Source organism: Nansenia antarctica (genome assembly GCF_963989245.1).
Source record: "Nansenia antarctica genome assembly, chromosome: 13".
Taxonomy (NCBI): domain Eukaryota; kingdom Metazoa; phylum Chordata; class Actinopteri; order Argentiniformes; family Microstomatidae; genus Nansenia; species Nansenia antarctica.
In genome coordinates this window covers 13,097,871-13,118,161 of record NC_137683.1, presented here as the reverse complement: position 1 = coordinate 13,118,161, position 20,291 = coordinate 13,097,871, and the positions used below count along the sequence as shown (strand labels likewise).

The 20,291-nt window shown below is 43.8% G+C and overlaps 1 protein-coding gene across 1 annotated transcript in view; it reads left to right on the top strand.

The window, feature by feature from the left end:
• Window positions 1–20,291, top strand: part of adarb2 (adenosine deaminase RNA specific B2 (inactive)) — a gene marked incomplete at both ends in the record, with an annotated part of 130,680 nt that overhangs the window by 3,762 nt on the left and 106,627 nt on the right. Inside the window, 3 exon segments of the mRNA XM_080544278.1 lie at window positions 5,057–5,065; window positions 5,068–5,113; window positions 5,115–5,140. Coding sequence (XP_080400404.1) covers window positions 5,057–5,065; window positions 5,068–5,113; window positions 5,115–5,140 — 81 coding nt within the window.

The following is a 20,291-nucleotide window of genomic DNA, read 5'->3' as shown; positions in this document are numbered from 1 at the left end:
AGATTATTTCAAAATGGACTATGTATTAAAACCTATGTGTGTATTCAAAAGGATGTAAGCAGATTTTCCCCCGATTTAATTATTTTTCTGTGTTATTGTTCTTTTTTCTTCTATTATTATGATTTTTTTTTTACCACAGTCCAATAATGGTAGTAAAGTGCATCTGAAAAAAGCACACAATAAAGATTAGATGTGGGTTCGTCACCATTATAGAACACTCTTTTACTCACCGCCCTTTCACCCATTTTACTGACCTACACTGCAACATGTCTGGAAATGTGATATTGTTTATATGAAAAACCATTTCAGTTAAATTCACAGAACTCTGAAAATCATTTATCATAATTTGCAATGATGAGCATCCTGCTTTCACATTGTTACCAAAGTACTCTCCACTTAGTATTTAATTTGCTGTAGGCCTGACTGTTATACACACTGTCCACCTTTCAATATTCTTTTCAACTGCATCGTGTGAATTACATTTGGTTCTGCTTCGTTTACCAACCTCTAAGGATAGTCTATTGAAATCCAAAGGCATGTACTCCATCATTACTTTAAGAGGTTTGTTAGACATGTGGTGTCTTTTTGTTGTTGTTGTTGTTGCTTTAATTAATCACACCACAGTGATTTACTCTCTAGTCCCTGAGGGATTCGGTGCAGTCTTTTCCGCAAAAAGACAATTACCATCCTTTTGAAAATATGACATGTTTCTCAGTTCTCAGTGACACATTTCCCAGACTGTTAGAAAATACCACATTTGGGTGAAATGTCAATTTATTTGTATGATTCTTGAAAGATATATGCGTAACATATCCCCGGTCATGGCCTGTATTGTGTTTTTCCGAACAACGAAAAGTGTGCATTTACAAAGGCATTTTCTCTTAGTTAAAACGTTCAATCCAGTGCTTGCCTAACTTACAACGTAAGCAAGTTAAAACCAGAGTGCTAATGGGAATTCAGGCAGAAACAGCTGACACCAAGTGTCATATAATTTATGTAGCAATTACTGTTTACGCACTTCCCCCAGTGAGGGGTTGCCATGGCCCGCGCGGGGTGCAGAGTGAGGCCACGGACAGGGCAGTGGACTGGGGTCAGTGCATTTCCACTCAGCCACGCAGCGACGCGGGGCCATCGCAAAGCCATTAACCAGGCCACGTGTCGCTTAGTGCAGAGCCGCCACTACCACGGCCGCTGTGGCCGTTTGACAGGGAGAGAGGAGTGGAGCGGTGGGAGGTGGGAGGTGGCCACCGGACCAGGGGTACCCCGGCCCTCACCTATAATGATAGAGTGCCAAAGGTGTAGTGAGCAAGTAGAGAGCAAAGACCATGTGGTTCTTAGGGGTCACTGACCTTTGTCGTTCGACACGTTCACAGATTATACTCAGGGAGACACTGTCTGACAGCAGTGGGTTTTAGATAGTAGGGCCTTTTTTTTCACCCACGTACAAATTATTCCTATTTGGCAGTTTCTAATGTAGGCTTTGTCCATTAGCACAGTTATTAAGGGACAAACCAATGTCACACAGATTGTGTGTTTGGGGGAAAGGGATTGCAGCAAGATGTAGTCAAAGATGTAAACACTATTTTTGCCCTAAACAGTTCCGTCATATTTGTTTGTGTTTGTGCTGATAACCACATTAAAACCTGTGACAAAACACCACTGGCATTTAAGAGGTTAATGAAGGTCATTGCCGGCGGCAAAAGCTTTCCTGCATGCAGATGGCTTTAGAATTCACAGACACATCCTGATTAAGGGTAGACTATTCCTTGGTTTAGGACACAGCGTCCTCCACCGAACATTTAGCTGGGGAAAAAAAGGTTATTAACATTGAATGGTGACTGTTCTCTCTTGAGAACCACAGATAAAATGACCAGGGAAAGAAATAGCACAACTTTGCAAATTAGCATAATTAGTAATTATCTCTTAATAGCCCCCTTTTGGCTTTTGAGACTCGGCAGTTGAATTTCTGCTTAAAGTTCAGTGAGAAAAAACAAATTTCATGCTGAAATGTCTCAATAACACAGCTGAGCTGTTGAGGTAATCGCCTCACTAAGGTTATAAAGAAAATAAATTCAAAATATTAAAACCAATGGGACAAGAAGGAACTCTCAACTGCCTTGTTACAGAATTCAGCTGTTAAGAATTTCAGTTAATCAGTCCATCTCTTATTTACTCCAACTGGATAATAATCATTTTACCCGATATGATAAATGATTAGTTGCTATGACAACGTGGTACAAAAATGAAGTTAATCCAACCATGAACTGTTCTCACTCACAACTAAACCATAATGGCATATAGTATACATTGTACAATAGCTAGCTAGTAAGCATTGATGATAGATAATTACTTGCCTAATTCATCACTTAGCACAAAACACTATGCTGAAGGATTTATCAGAGGATCTGTGTTGTGTAGTTATAAACAACACAAGCTGTCAGTCTGCATAAAAGAACAGCACAGTAATATGTCAGTGTCATCACCTCCTCTCAGAGGATCTGGCTCTGCAGAGCAATGTAGAGCACTCCGATGAGGAGTTTACAGTATTAATACGACACCATGCAAGATAACATGGATCCCTTGTTTCAAAATAAACAAATATGACAGGGTCTGGTGAAAAAGTCCCCATGTAGGGCATGGTAATTTCTCAGTTTTTTGTGCAAATTATGAAAGTGCACATTGTAAGCTTTCAAATGATGTGTCATACATTATAAATAGTTGAAGAAGATATGCTTATTTGGATGTTGGTACACCTCAAACCAAATAACGGAGAAACTCGCTCTGAATCAAAACAGACGCGTTTGCTGCCATCGCGTTGGTAGCTAGCTAGCTAGCAGCTAAGAAGGAACATCGCTATGAACATCTGACTGCATGCTTAGCACATCACAACATGCTGATGGGAACATCAACATGCTAAAAACACATAACTACACATGATTAGATGATCACACAGTCCTTGCTTTTGAACACGCCCTTAAAAAGGTTGATACAAGCCGTGTATCACTAACCCAGTATCCTGAAGCAGGACGGGACGCGATACAGTGAGTCCAATTCACTAATTTTAAGTATTTAGTTATCCTAAAACTGTTGTTTGTTATATTGAGTGTAAACTTCAACACTTCAACTTTCGTAATATGAAGAAAAAAAAGGAAAACCTTTTTTTTTTTTTTAAAGAAACTTTTGGGTAATTTGCGCAACTTGAGAATTGCTGACATACAGACCTTTTCTCCAGACTGTGTCACAATGTGAAACTGGGTTATGTGTGCCACGAGACACCCTCATCATTCTGATGTAAATCAGTTCAGTGTTTTGATTGAAAGGTATTCTGCACACAATGAATAGGTCTATCATAATAGATGATACTTGAAACAACATATTTGACTATATCTAGTCTACATTGTATGCCTGTACCTTACTTCCCCATAAGTTGAGGCTGCTGATTTTTTTACCTATGTATACTTCTGAGGTTAAACTCAAACCTCATCTAGAATTGAAATGCATTAAAATGCTGCTAATTTCTCAGTAGCACCTAAACACGTTGTCATGGCGAAACATCTCTACAATTTATGATCTTAAATAGGGCCAACTTGTGTCATCATCTTGAGTCATTTCATTGTTCGTTGTCTGGAGCCAGTTCAGATCATCTGATACAGTACAGTACTCTACTTTATTATTTCTCTTTTAACTGTTGATTCTCTTCCTCTGATAGGGCTTACACACCGGCAGTTCCGAACGCCGGTTCGCGTTCGCGTGCCGAAACCTCCGAGCGTTGGCGCTGTCTGGCGAACGATACACTGGTATGAACGCGGGCTCGTTCGCCAGACAGCGCCAACGCTCGGAGGTTTCGGCACGCGAACGCGAACCGGCGTTCGGAACTGCCGGTGTGAAAGAGGCCTGAGTGATACTCTGTGTGCTTGGCAGTGCATCTGTTCCCGATGCAGGGAGAGGGCTCACTGTGACAGCATTTGAACGAGTACTTAGAGTGACTTTGATAGTAATTACCAAAAGCATTAAACATTAGTAGTAATTATGATAAGACAGCTGATTTCATTAAATATTTAAACGGATTCTGTGTGTTCGCTATAGAGAAGGTTCTGTATCCAATGGCCTGTATACATCCTCCCATACCCGACCTAACACATAATGCACATCATAGCATACCCACAGTACTGTACCCACACTGTGCTGACGTAGTATTATTAACAATGATACAGTGTTTCATTTAGAATTACAAGAAGCAATTGGATGGAGCAGCTTACAGTTCTTTCCCTTTTCCGCTCGCCATCAGAGTGTGTTCCCATTTTAGATAACGTTAATGAAGGACTTTAGTAGGAATAGACAAGTCTTATTGCCTGAGGGCCCGGTAACAGCATTTATTTCCATTAACAAGATGGGGCCGTTTTAAGAGGACCTCTCTTGAGGATCTCTCCTTAGGTCACGGAATCGTACCCTTGGTTTTTCTGCACGACTAGACCTCTTTATGTGAGTTGATATTGCTTCAGATGAGGGGTCACTGCCTTGTGCTCCAGTCACCGTAACCTGTCCCCAACTGTCACTGAGACGGCCTGTCTCCGTGTGGTGGCACGCTGGCACTGGGCATCAAGTAGAATAGCTATAATGTTATTCTTCCTTTATATCCCTATCTGTTTCATACAGGACAGGACTCTACGGCCAAATGTATTAGACACCAGACACAATCTTTATAGCTAACCTTAACTACGAGGTTTGTGTTGTAAAATGCGTTCATAATGTTTGCATGGTATTTTTTACTATTATCTTGTTATCAAGGTACTAATCTTCTCCCACTGGAGAGTGGGTATTCTACTATGCCTGCATGCTTACTAATACATACAGTACATATTTATGTTCATGGTAATTCTTGCAATGTTAAATGCACAAGTGGGGCACATTAGATCAGTGTGTGTCTAGTGGAATGCTTTATGGCAGATTAGGCCATTGATAATGATGAGAGCACGAGCATATGAGGTTCCTCCGGCTTCATTATTCCTCTCACAGGCAGCATTAAATAACAGTTTTGCCTCTCCGTGCCCTACAGTAAATCCGCTCTCATCCATCGATTCCAACATCCTTTAGGGGCCCCTGCTCAGAGACTGAGCTTATCTAGCAAATCCTTTAAAAGGTGTTTAAAAAATCTTTGCCTGCATTAGCTTTGTCTGATTTCTCCCTCGGAATCGCCACCAAGCCGTCAGCGTTGGAGCGTGAGTTCATATAGCCCCAACGTGCTATATGCTGCTTGTATTATTTTTTTTACAGTACGTGACGTTAGAGTTGTAAGGTTCTATCTCCATTTTTGGTCCAAATTGAGTTTTTTACATAATCTGATCCATTAGGTGTTTATTAATGCCTGTGTGGTGTTATTTGTAAAATGTTGAAATGTTTTAGTTAGTAATTAATCAAATACAAAGGTTCCATCTCACAAAACATAATGGAATGTAAAAACTTAGTATATCTCTGATCTACCCTAAACGGAGATAGAACCTTATCATTCTAAGCTCACGAGTAGTCATCCAAATAAAATAACTCTATGAAACCGATGTCCTCCTCCTTCCATGAATTGTCTTAAATGTCTATTTTTAACATAATAGTGTTGTTACAATTTAAATGTAAAAACGTAGAGCATTTTCATGACTACCACAACTGTTTTTGATAGCCAACAAAAGCAGTGCAAATGGTCCCTGTCACTTAACACTCGTCATGGTGAATCAAAACGTACAATTATGATTGGCTTAGCCATTTCAACTGAAGCCCGCGAAGAACAGACATGTACCCTTCATCACACCGACCAGTACCAGTCAAACGTTTGGACACACCTTCTTATTCAATGTTTTTTCTTTATTTATATATTATCTTCTACATTGTAGATTAATACTGAAGACATCAAAACTATGAAAGACAAAAACACATATGGAATTATGTAGTCAACTAAAAAGTGTTAAACAAACCAGAATATGTTTTATTATTTAGATTCTTCAAAGTAGCCACCTTTTGCTTTTTTGGTGGTTTTCTCCCACGTATTCTAGAGAAGAGAATGCTGGGCGGTGTTCACAGTTACCTTTTCCACTGACACACACACACACACACACACACACACACACACACACACACACACACACACACACACACACACACACACCAAGCTGATTGAGAGAATGCCAAGAGTGTGCAAAGCTAAAGCTAAGCTGTCATCAAAGCTAAAGGTGGCTACTTTGAAGAATCTAAAATATAAAACAAATTCTGGTTTGTTTAACACTTTCTTTACTACATAATTCCATGTGTTCTTTCATAATGTTGATGTCTTCAGTATTAATCTACAATGTAGAAAATAATGAATAATCATTGAATGAGAAGGTGTGTCCAAACTTTCGACTGGTACTATGTCAAAACAGCGGCTTATTACATTACTGTAGTTTTACTCAAGCTACAACATAGTTTTGCTCTCAGTCTCTCAGACCTTATTTTTCTGTGTGTGTATGTACAGTAGGCTACTGTGAGCCTAAGTGTGTCTCATTTGGAACACTTTTGTGCGTAACTCGATTGCTTGTTATAAGCCAGGAGATTGAGATACCGCCAATATTTGTTTTGAATGTGCACGGTGGAGCGTTAGTGCCGATGCATTTGTCTGTGGACCTCATTGAAGCATTCGCATGAAGGTGGATAGCCACTGAAAGATGAAGTGATTTTGTGTCCACTTTAACGTTATTAACTTCAGCAAATGACTGTGTGCATTTCTGTATGAATGTACTTCATTATTATCATGTCATTATTGCTTTAGGTTTGAGTTCTGTGACTTCTTATAAATCATTATTGCGTAGGCTGTAAATGTCCAGTACAGTTACACCAATTATGTCCGTCGTCATATTGTCATGTTATATTCAATATGTAAGCTCTTTAAAATACCAAAATGCGCTATTCTAACAATGTTTATGTCCTGACTAAACACAACCAGTGCATTAATTGTGCATGGTATTGATCTAATTCAATGATTATGCTGTTAAACTAACGTCAACAAATGGATGTCTCCGGACCTCTCTGGACCTCACTCTGGTTATTTCTATTAGTAATGAGGCCCGCCCGGGGCTGCTAGTGTTAAAGCTTTTCTCCACAGTCATACACATGTTTTTTTTTTTTTTTTTACCCAATCACATTTGGATTTGAACAGCTTGAAGGAGACCCATTGATGTGTTTGTATTCAAATAGTTCCAATTGCTCATCCGTCGCCTTTGAAAGCCCAGAGTATATTTGGTTTCTCCGATAAGGCCTGAGTATACATTGAGTCGGATTCAGTTGAATTGTTTGCACACCCAGTGCTTTGGCATAGGCCTAGGATGGGTTTGGCATGGAGAAGACTTCCATCCTGTCCCTCCCTCTTCCCTTCTCCCCTTACCCCCAGCCTGACAAGCCCATACTGCTGCTCTGGGGCCTCGGCCACCACTGAAGGTTGAAGGGTATGTTGGACCTGAGGCTACGGGTGTTGCCAGGCTTAAAGGACACACAGGATGTGTTTCTCTGGGTGAAACACAGGCTATGGCTTGCTCAGATTAACTAACACCCCGTTCCTGAATAAGATACGGACTAAACGAAGGTACATTGTGACATGGTAACATAACAATGCTAACAAAACAATAGGCAGACTATTCTTTTATATTGACACATCCCCATAGCTAAAAAACGGTGTTAATAGTTAGTGTTAGTGTGAGTTGGCAACACACAGCTTTCTGCATGAATTGTTTGTATGTGTGAGGCTTTCATTTGACAGATCTTCTGCCGGAGAATGTCACTTCGATGTGTGATTAGATGACAGGCCCGTTGGATGTGATTTAACACATTTAATAGGTAAGTTAAATCTTCATTATCGCCTTCTAAAACAATGATGGCAATGGTGATGATGATAATGTGACAGAATTGTTGGTGGCTGTATGATAATGTTAATAACGACGATCGTGTTTCATGATAACAACGTCAAGGCCTTTCAACATTACAAGTAATTCATTCGCGATTAGTCAACTGTAGATAGATAGTCATAATGCAGATTTTGAGATACAGAGATACAGTATCTGTGTGCTTTAGATGCCACTGTCAGCACCATGCTTCATAGATTGCTGTTCCCCTTGATTGACCTGCAACTTTGGGAATACTACTGTTCTCTCTGTCATGAAATCAACCCCTAGAGAGGCGGGAAACTGTTATGTACGCATCTGATGAAGTATTCAATCTACTGTAAAAACCCCCACACTGGTGCAAAAGTGAATACTGCAGACTGTCTATGCAGAGGGGGGAAGTTTCAGTTGAATAACGTAATTGTGTCTGTTCATTTTCAAAGAAAGGAGAGAGTGGTAGCTGGGTTTAATGATAATAGTCCTGACGATAGTGATGATAATCCTCTCCTCTTCCTGCTGACTGGAGAAAGCCCATCATTGTTCTCTGCTGTTCCTATTAATGTGATGGAGGTTCATTTTAATTTGAATGAACCATCGGGAGGATTAGAGGGAAAGACACTCGCCTCGCGCACGCACACACACACACACACACACACTTATGCAGATGCAAAGACACACAGCCAGATATAAGCAGCACACACACACACACACACACTTACTCTCACTCTCTTTGACACACACACACACACACACACACAATGGTGAACTCGACAGGTCAGCCTGACTCTCACCTCTCTTTGACACACAGCCAGATATAAGCAGCTAACACACACACTCACACACACACTCTCACACACACCACACACACACACACACACACACACACACACACACAGTGGTGAAATCGCGACAGGTCAGCCTGATGAACTCTCTGCAGCAGGTGCTATTATCTTGTTGTCACCTGTTCCGGCAGTTCTCCCTTCTTGTCACTCGCTGCCGGAGCTTAAGACTACCGAGTGGCAAGACAAAGAAAACTTCAAATAATACAGCTGATGACATGTGGAACACTCTGTGCAGAGAGGTTCAGACCTCACGGTGCTATTAGGTAGGGGACTATCTTGAGTGCCTTGCGGGGAAGAAAGAAGCTTTAAATAACACACATCATAGGGAGTTTCGAGTGAAATTCAAAAGAGAGCGTTAGAGGAAAATAGGGTTGCGCTTCTGTTAGAGAGAGAGAGCCGTACAGATTTTTGGCCGTACAAACTGCCATAGAGTAGTTCCTCTTTTGACTTTTATTTGACCTCAGAACTCCAACTATTAAATATGACATTTAATGTGTTCTCCTCTGGCACCGAGGCTCTCTCAGGTCCACCTTTTGGGGGGTTGTGATGATGTTGAGGAGGGACAAAGGAATCTAGCGCGGCTGCAGCCCGTGTGTTACCCTCCTCCTCCTCCTCCTCCTCCCTCGCCTGGCCCTCCCATACCTGAGCAGGGTTGATGATGAATGCCCACTGCGGATGTCCTGGTGTCGACACCGCATCTCACCAGAAGGACACACTGGGCACTGGGCCAACTGGAGTCTGTAATGCAGCTTCTTCACAGAGCCTGTGCTGTTAAATAAGTGTGTTAAAGTATATGTGTGTGTGTCTGTGTGTGTGTGTGTGTATGTGTGTCTGTGTGTGGGTAGGTGGGTGTGTGTGTGTGTGTCTGTGTCTGTGTGTGTGTGTCTGTCTGTGTGTGTCTGTGTCTGTGACTGTGTGTGATTGTGTGTATATACAACATTTCAACCTCTCTAGATTAGAGTTGTCTTTTGTCATGTCTTATATTTGTTTTGCCCTGTATAAATGCTAGACCTTCATGGGTTATGTAATAGTTACAGGTACTTTACAATGTTGTGTTTCCATAACAATATCATGCCATTTGATTGTGCACATTTGCAAGATAATATTATCACCATGTACTGGCATGTATGTATAAATGTAGCATGATGATAGGAGAGGTGTGGAGGAGTTTGCAGAGCAGCTTGTCTCTATGCTACCACATACAGTAGAGCTTTGCCTTACCTCAGTGTTGTGGTTGTTTGTGGTAGTTATGACTCCAGGGTTTGGCATAATACAGTAGCAGGGCCTTGGGTTCATCATCAAATGAATCTATATCAGTTTAAGATGCTTTGGTATGATAAGAAGTCATGATGTATCACCCACTTGGGGCTTACAGACAGTTCAGACGCAGGTCAGAGGGCTATCTTTCATCAGGCGTGTATATCTTTAGATAAACACTTATATTTTGTCACTATGTTTCTTACGTGCAACAGTATTTGTGGATTCCTTATTATACATGGACATTCTGTAACGTTTGTCAATGTGTGTGAAGGTGCTGAAGCAAAGGCAGCTCCTAATACTTCACTTTTTATTTTATTTTTTATTAGATTAGTTTAGATTCACCTCCTTTATTTTCATTGCAGAGTACAAGTACCAGACAATAAAATGCATTTTTAGCATCTAACCGGAAGTGCAAAATAGTGATATAATAGTGCAAATCGTGATATATAACAGTGATTTTAAACTCACTGGAGTATCAATTAATCTCCCATTGGAATTAGTTCCCGAAGAGACGGGTCTGCCCCCCCCCCCAGCCGTTGGAAGTTGGAGCAATATTGTGAAACGACTCAGGGGGCATATGGATTGGCCCATTATTAAAAGGAGTAAAATGCAATATCATTAGTCTGACTTTGGAGCCAAGGAGCCCAGTGAATGGATTTATTGTCTCTCATTTCCACTCATTAGAGGTCCATAATGAAGACTGGTTCACTACGAGCACCATTTCATTCTTTGATTGAAGACATTCTCGGCAACCAGCTTGCCTATACTCCCCGGGCCTGTAGGCTGGCTCCCTGTCCACAGGCCTGCAAAAGATGGGCAATTTGATCCTTATTGGCTAGACGAGGCCCTTGGCTAACCACCGAAATGCCCATTATCGTTTCCTAAGCAGGTGCTGCGATGTATTTGCTCCTTGATCACAATGCAGATTTGTGGCACGCAGAGCAATCAATTTTTTCAATTTGGTCTCCTGCCGGAGATAAATTAACAGATGTCGATTGATTTTCCTCCCTTCTACAGTCACACGGCTTGTTTACATCTGACAGCCGGGAACGTATAGCTATAAATTAGCCCTGTTTATTAATTAGAACAATTGGCAGGAGATTCACTGAACTGCTCATTTGACAGTGCCTTTTTCTTTTCCGACTCTTTTTCTTTCTTCACCTCCGTTCGAGGCGTTCCGTCGAACGGGAGGTGGGTGTCGCAGTGAAATCAATCTGGAGCAACAAGCCGGGGCCAAGGGGCTATCCACAATTCATCGCTGCACACACACACACACACACACACACACACACACACACACACACACAGACACAGACACAGACACAGACACAGACACAGACACAGACACACACACACACACACACACACACACACACAGACACACACACATACACACACTCACTTTGTCCTACTGCCACCGCCATCATCATCATAATGCATGTTCACCTATAGACCATTTCCCAAGTGAGCTCTAATTCCTGCTGTATTGAATACAATTCTATTGTCCTTTTATCTGAACTTTTCCGTTTTGGTTTCATCCCCCTAACAACAACCTAAAAACTCTCCCTCTTTGCCTGTCATCTCTTTATGTCTCAAAATTCCACTTGACGTGATCACAAAGCTCCCAGCGTCTTCACAGGATCCCTCTCACCAGCTGGTTATTAAGCTATAAATATCTATATAAAACTAGTCTTGCTTGGCACCATCACGCACTAATGAAGGGAGTCAAGTGGCGCTCGGCAGATATGCCCTCACATGCACGCTGTCACAAGCAATTTAATTGAACTTTGGGAAATGGGCCCCATTGTTTTTGAAAGCCTTCCTCCCATCGTTATGCACTAATATGCCACTCTTATTGTCATCAGCACTCATGCAAGATTCACATAATGATTCCCCTTACATTAATTCCCTCCCATCCCTTTTCTTCCTCGGAGGGTAGAGAGGAGGGCTGGGGGGATGCCTAGCGCTTTACCCCCGCCCCTAGACCCGGGTTCGCAGGAAGAAAGGAAGCGGCGCGTATGTGGTACAGTAGATGAAGAGGGGGGGGGGGCCTGTTGGGAGGCGAAGGAAAGTGGAGCAGTGTTTGGTCATGGCCTGTGACAGGGGTGGGAGCTGATGATAGATGGGGAATGGGAATGAGTCCCAGTGAGGGTGTGTGTGTGTGTGTGTGTGTCTGTGTGTGTCTGTGTGTGTCTGTGCGTGTCTGTGTGCGTGTGCATGTGTGATGTTTAGCGGGGTGCAGGTGGGGATCGCTGGTGTCCTCAAACCCAGAGGTCATTGGAGGTTGGGACCCAGCTAGTGTATCCCCTTAGGATGAGCTGAGGAGGCACATGCATGTGCAGGTACAGAGAGAAGACAGATGCACCGTTGAGACGGAGGGTTGTGGGGGTGTGTGGGGGGGGGGGGGGGGGAGAAAAGAGGGGTTAAGCACCGGGGTGACGAGCTGTCCCAGTTTAGAGAACGACAGCATGATGGATGAAGAGAGAAGAGGAATAGTGGCAACTAGGAAGAAAAAGGAGGTGGCGGTGGCAGGTGACAGTGGTACGGCGCTAGAGCGTACTGTACATTGTGTTGATTGAGAACGGGAGGATAGAAGGTCAGGTGGTTTGTTTTTTCACACGCAGACGTAGACATCGGCCGTGGTCATCTCTCTGACCTGTTGATGAAGACCAGAGGGCTTGGGTCGGTCTGAGGATGTGAACAAATGCAGCCCAAAGAACTCCAGAGAAACAGAAGAAGCAACCAAAATAGTTCTCAGGGACCATTGAGTGCAATTACACTGAACAATGAAGGGTAGCGTTGCGACAGCCAGCCAGTGCTTAACTTCACCCTTTTTGACAAGGGGTGGCAGAGTCTAGAGAGGTGAGGCTGTATTGGTTCCCTTTGTTCTTGGCTGTCGGAAACCATAAGTCAGTGTTGGAGGCGGGAAGCTAAGGATGATGGGATTAAGTTTGGCTCGTTTGAGGCCAATTGCCGGTTTTAGAGCGCCAGAGGAGAAGAAGAGGGGATGTTTGAAAGCTGCGAATGTCAGTGATTATTAGTGGGTTGCAAGGCGAGAAGGAGGCGCAGTGTGAAGGACTAAAGCATCGCTGTGCCATCTCAGCTGGAGGATGACAAGTACAATCTCTGCTAGCTGGTAGCTTGGCATCTTCACAAAGTGAGCGTGTTGTTTCGGAGACTCCGACACCAGCCTGCGTTCCCTCATGTGTGGCCCTAATGATGTTGATTGCGTGTCAAAAATGAACAGGCCAGCACACACAGGTCAGGATTTGTAAAGAATAATGTGAATAGGGCTGGGTTAGACATGCCTTGTTATTATCTTTGTGTGTAGTACAGACATAATGAGTTTTTGCCTTTAGGAGGTGGGAATTTGCTGCCCTTTATATAATCACAAAGCGAAGTCGGAAGCATATGTTGCATCATTAATTCAGCGCTACGATTTAGAAGTCTTGTCGCATGTCATAAGCTAGCAGCTCAAAAGGGAATTCCCCAGATTCTGACAGAGGAATCAAAATGTAAAATGGAGCATCAGAGCAAGGAACTGACGATATGGAACAGATGTTCGCAGGAATGTTGACTTTTTGTTTGGCCCTTATCTTTGATGCCGCCATCCGCCAGTAAGTTGAGTGACGGAACCTGAAGAGAAAAAACACAGTTGACAAGAGAAACGCATTTTCGCTGTGTTGGTAAGACTAAGTGGGAGACGACGAGTCGGTAAGGTTTTTAGACGGCAGAAAAACTGGGACATCTACACAGCTGTGTTATGGCGTCAGGGGACCCTGAGATTGGTGTCACTGCATTTCATTGTCGGGAACAGAGAGAGAGAGAGAAACACGGGAGACAGAGAACCCTGTTGCAGTGTATGTGACATTGCCTTATGGTGGAGAGGAGAGGAGGAAAAGGGGGATTTTGTTTTCATCATTAAGGGCAGGTAAACAGTGACCCCCCCTCATTGCAGTGATCCGCAGAGCCTGCCAGAGGTGTGGTGGCTGTCTCTGTGGTGCGATTGTACAGTGACCTTCCTGTCTGTGGCCTGTCAATCATACCGGTGGAGAGAAAAACAGCATTTCCCACGACCCCAGTAATAGTGTTTGTGGAACCGAGATCTGGCTGATCAGCCTGGCTGGTAAGAGTCTCAGGATTCCCCACCTAAGAAGCGAACACTCTGCCCAAGCTAGAACATAAATGGTAAATGGACTGCACTTATATAGCGGCCTTATTCCAAAGCACTTTACAACGGCCTCTCATTCACACATTCACATACACATTCACACACCAATAGCGGCAAGCTGCCATGCAAGGCGCCGGCCTGCTCACTGGGAGCAATTTGGGGTTAAGTGTCTTGCCCAAGGACACCGGGGCTCGAACCACCGATCTGCCAACCTTGCGATCATTAGACGCCGACTCTACCTCCTGCGCCACAGCCGCCCCTATAACATAAAATGTGATGCTTGTAAAATGTATGGGGCTCCTCTCATTCTACCTCGATAAGATAATAACTTGTACCCCATTCAACAGAGGGGGGAACAGGTAACACCCCACATATGCCCCTGTTTATGTACGTTGAGTAAACGAGTGCTTGAGGAATGTCTTAATGTCCGAAAATACCAGATAAGTGGTACAGTGGTAGGTCATGAAGTAGCCAGCTACCACAATATGAGTCATTTCTTCAAGAAGATTCATTCTCCTTTTAGCCTTTAAGGAGGTCTTCAGCCTCAGAGTGTTTGACATTCCTTCAGTCGGAATGGTGGTCACTCACAGATTTTGTTATCACACAGCGATGCACTAGAACCAGATACTGGGAAATGGGGTTTACATTGTGCCTGTGGAATGTTATTCTCTCCTGGTGTGGAGCTACTGTTGCTCTGAGTGAAATTCTCTGTCGAGAGCTGCTGTGGAGAGCCTGGGCCGGCAGGGAGTGAGTGATGGTGGTCCTGAATTGCATTGACTGTAGGGTTGGGATATATGGGACAGTTGAGGTGATGACAGATAAACTGGACCCAGGAGAGAGCCACTCGAGATCTCCTCCCCGCGTATATTTCACTTTAAATTATCGCCCTCCTTAAGAACGAGGAGCCGCCGCTGCCGTCGCCCGGCGCCCGGCCTCCGAGGTGCAGCACGAGCCTCTCTCCCCCTCCGGAGATAAAACACCCTCCTGTCGTAAAGTAACGACAGAGACAAAATGTAAACAGTCGAATATACAAAATCATGAGACATTATTCCCTTTAACAGTGCGAGTAAACAGCGCATGAACAGGGGGGGCTGTAATTTGGAGCCCCGGCTGTAATTTTGAACGCAGCTTTTTATTTGCAGCCGTTTATTTAAGCCCCAAAATGGCCCCTGATGGAGTCATCAGCCTCCACTCATTGGCTAATGCTTTAATTAGGTCCATCTGGAGGAGGCAGGGAAGGGGAGCTCGCCTTACTCTCGACTCGCAGGGATGGTAATTTGTCTTCCTGCACCCGGTGACTGGCGTGCTGATGCTTGAGAAACTCAGGGCAGTGTTCTGGCTGGCGCCCAAACCCCCACCAACCTCTTCCTACTCCCTCCCTCCCTCCCTCCCTCCCCACACGCTGCATACTGTGAAATGCCACCAGGATTGGGTTAGGGGAGGTGACTTGTGACCCCGAAACGGCCCCTTTAAACTCTTCCGTGTACAGGATTTAATTTGGTAATTGCTTGCTTCTCCAGACCTGAATTATGTGGTTATCATCTAGGAAGTTCTCAGGATAAAAATGTGCCTAGAAAGATAGAGTAAATAGCAGTGTTAGTTTACTGGGTGAACATGGTGTAGTCTGGATATTGTAACACGGAGAAGACTAAGCCCAATTCCCCAGCCAGGAGTCTGACATTGAATTGCTTGATGGGAAATTGGGTCAGTGATGAGTGTGTGTGTGTGTGTGTGTGTGTGTGTGTGTGTGTGTGTGTGTGTGTGTGTGTGTGTGTGTGTGTGTGTGTGTGTGTGTGTGTGTGTGTGTGAGTGAGTGAGTGAGTGAGTGAGTGAGTGAGTGAGTGAGTGAGTGAGTGAGTGAGTGAGTGAGTGAGTGAGTGAGTGAGTGAGAGTGAGAGTGAGAGTGAGAGTGTGAGTGAGTGAGTGAGTGAGTGTGTGTGTGTATATATGTAAATCATTTACATAGATAGCCTCAAATGATGTTACCACACGTATCATCATATGGCCTTTTGACAGTGTTTGTAGTTATTGTACATCAACATAATCATATTAGCAATACAAGAGCCTGTATAGCACATTGTTTGTAAGGTGACTTTGAGGATTTTTACTATTTTAATGAAAAGGTAGATTGAATACAATGTCTATTTCCATACCCAGTATTATTGTGTCAGTGTGGAATGACAGTTAATTATAATATGTCAGTGTGGACATACAACACACATAATAATAATAATAATAATAATAATAATAATAATAATAATAATAATAATAATAATAATAATAATAATAGCTTTAATTTATATAGCGCCTTTCAAAAACCCAAGGATGCTTAATACAAAGCTCACATAAGCTCACCTACAGTATGGCTGTAGCTTCTATCCCTTTGCTTACATTGAATAACGGTGACCGCCTTCCCTTTTACCATATATTTATTTTCCCTAAACACATTTGCAGAGCACTTCTTTCTGTCAATGTTACAGTAATTGTGTACATACATAAAGGTAGCCTGAGAGGAATGCATTTAGCTAATACATACAGTACATGGGACATAAATCAGTCATTACAGCACAGCAACTGCATTCATAAATGTCAGAACCTCAACATCTTCTCTCTGGCAACATAGTACGTACGGTCAAAGCTGTAAAATACCCCTTAACATATACAAGCCTTTGAAACGAACGACGAATGCTCTTCCCTTCTCTTTCAGGGAGAAGTAGCTACCTAGCTTGTTTTCTATTTGGGAGAAACACACCTTAAATGCCCTAAAAAAAACAATCTTGCTCATTACACAGTGCATACCGTGCTGTAGTGACGAAATGCGGCTGCATCCCTGTATAGCCTCATGGCAAGAAGCAACCGTCGCAAAAACAGCCACAGCAGTGCTACGAAAACATCTTTTTACAGCACAGGACAAACTGTCCCCTAAATTGAAGTTCTTGGTCGTCTTAATGACCCAGGGAAAGGTTTTTGGGGAGTGATAAGGAGAGAGAGGTAGGGGAGGAGGGAGGGTTGGAGATGCCTGCCATAGGGGAATGGTATCAGCTTCAATTATAACAGGCAGTGGAGCGCTGCACAGGAGGAGATGAGCTGAGACTTGGCCCCAACGGAGACTCACCACTGATAGCTGATAATCCCTGGGCGCCCATGCAGTCCTAGATGTAGCTGTGGCACACGGTCAGGTATGTCAACTGCAACTGACAGGGGGAGGATGTGGGGGGATACTGTGGAACCAGAAATAAAAAAATGGGGGAAAAAGAAGAAAAAAAAACTCCCTGCTAAGCACTGTCAGCCATGTGACATTTTTCAAAGATGGTCCGGGAAGACTAAATGAAATTCAGTGTCGTTGTGTAGTGTCAAACTTTGAGCCGTATATATTTGGAACAAAATGGAAATAGCGTTGTGATTCCTTGTGCAAGATCTGCTCAGAAACAACAAGGTCGAGGCCACAGCGGACCCGGGCTATAAAAATGGGCCGCACTGTTTCCATAGCTTAGAACCAAAGAGCTCTGTCAAAGGGCAACCTTTGTTTTATTAACCACTGACTGGAGAACAGGGGCTGGACATTCTCCTATCGGTCTGTCAGTGTGACACAGAGGCGACACGGAGCTCAGCATCTATGACATGCGTCACCGTGTTATTGACAGTTAATGTGCATTTCAGCCATACATGTAACACACCTCATACACCTGTGGGATCTCCATATTATGTATACAATATATCAGGGTACCGTCTTGAAGTTCTGGCCTGACTAGTGTATGTTGAATACCTTGTCAAACACTGTCGAATGTTGAGTACCTGTAGCTGTAGTTTTTACCTTTGTGTTTAGCTCCTAATTGAAGAAGTAAAGCGCAAAAAGAGCAACAAACTCCAGGTAGCTCTGTGCAGACGGCATCGCAGCCTTTAATACGCCGCTACCTCAATGGAAACCCGATGATCAAACGACGAACTGTGAGTAATAATGAGAAACACCTTTCACTTTGGTTTCACAATTACCATGACACAGACGCGCATTTGTAGCTCATCCATTATGAAGCCACATCAAAAGCCCCCCGATCGCAACACAACACAATCTGTTGATGTGTACCTGACACACGCCGGAGAACGGCGAACGTCGTCGGCCCAACGCAAACACGATGTTCCCGGCGCTTCCTTTGTGTACGTTATCAGAGGGGCTCTCTCCGGCGGCACATCAGAACACAGATGCGCCCTGATTAGGGGGAATGCACCGCAATGACAGAACTGCATTAGGGTGATGTATGTGTTGTTAGCCGCAGAGCAGCTAATTCCAAATGTAACACCTGATTCACTCACGCAGTCACACCTGAGTGCTGGCCAAGATGTAGTACCCATGTCACAGGTTTGATTGCTTTTATACGTATTTTTTTTGGGGGGGGGGAGAGTTTCAGATTTATGCTTTTGGGCGTCTGATAATGAGTTATGTTTCTAGGTCAGGAATGAGCTTAAAAGCAAAAAATTACAGTTATTTGAGAGAGACTGGATTTGCATTAGTGTGTAAAATTGAAAAGCCTACCCCTGTGAATTGTGTTTTTCAATAGGAAAGTACAGTAGGGACCCCACAAGTGATGGGAAGATTTGTCTTCATTTCGGAGACACTGCGTTAAGTGGGCCTACGCTGTTTCCATATGTGTACACATGAACGCGATGTACTTTGCATTGGATTTTTTTTACGAATGACATTTTACGTTGAAGTCCTTTTCAGTTTAGGGCAGTTCAGAGATATTGAGCGTCAACGTTTTTACATTCCATTATGTTTTCTGAGATGGAACCTTTGTATTTTATGAATTACTAACTCAAAATGTCAACATTTAAAAAATAACACCACACAGGCATTAACACCTCCATCCTGCATAAGGTAATTAGATGATTGCATGTAACTACGAGGTTGTTACTACAGCTACACAGGTAGGCAGGGAGGTGAACAAAACCAACCTAGGAAGGCATGAAGGCATGCTCTGGAGAATTGCAAGTGTGTGATTAGTGGTGGACACCCCAGGCCTTTCCTACCAACAGGTGTGCTGCTTTGGCCCATCTGGCCCTGGTGTTTACCAGCCTGTTGTTTGTCCTATTTAATACCTCTTAGTAAATCAGGTGTGTGTGTGTCTGTGTGTGTGTGTGTGTGTGTGTGTGTTAGCCTCTTCTGCTAGCCCCTTCTGTCTTCAGCCCCTCAGCATTTTTCCAGGTCAGCTTGGTCCTCTGTAATCATGGCCGTGTCAGCCGGCAGCCTGCCTGCTCATCACAGCACAAGGATACGTGGGTCTGACATTGACTCCCCTCCCCCTCTCCCCTCCCCCTCCCCCCCTCCCTGACTAGGGCTCCTGGAGGGGCCGTCCCGGTGAGCTGCTGTCGACCTGCGCTGTGTGTTTGAATTAAATCAGACGGCCGTATCACCGCGCCTCGCCTCGCGAAGGAACAAAGGTGTTTTGGTTCAAGGGATCACGACAAACGCAAACCTTTCTGGCAAGGTCTGGCACAGTCTGATGAACCGAAGTAGAGTAGTGCGAACGAGAGTGTGCTACTAGTGTATTATGAACAGAAGAAGTAGAGTGCGAGTGAGAGTGTGCTATTTACATTCTGTTAAAATGTGTGTTTGTTTGGAATAGACAGCGTGTAAATGTCTCGCTGTCTTTGATACTTGTGTGTGTTTCAGTGTGTTTACTCTCAGTGTGTGTGTGTGTGTGTGTGTGTGTGTGTGTGTGTGTGTGTGTGTGTGTGTGTGTGTGTGTGTATGTATGCCCACCTCTTGTTATGACAAGGGGTCTGGTCTGGTTCTGTGTGCTGCCGTGCAGCTGTGGCCTCCTGTCAGCGGCGTTGATTCTTGGCCCCCCGAGGTTGGCGGTGGCGTGGAGGCGGGCAGGGTGTTCAGACGTCCCAGCAGCCCCTCCGTGTCTGGGAGGATGTGCTGGAGGACGGGAGTCATGCTCCGTTAATTAAGCAGAGGAAACCTGCTGACTTTCAAGTGGCGCTGGCAAAAAATTAACCTCGCGTCTCAGCCTGGAAATGCTTTGTTATTTCGGCTTTGATTACGACTCTTACGGTATTAAATGAGCCTTAGATTCCCTCTGACTCAGCTGGAGCTCACCCTGGGTTTTTCAAATGAAC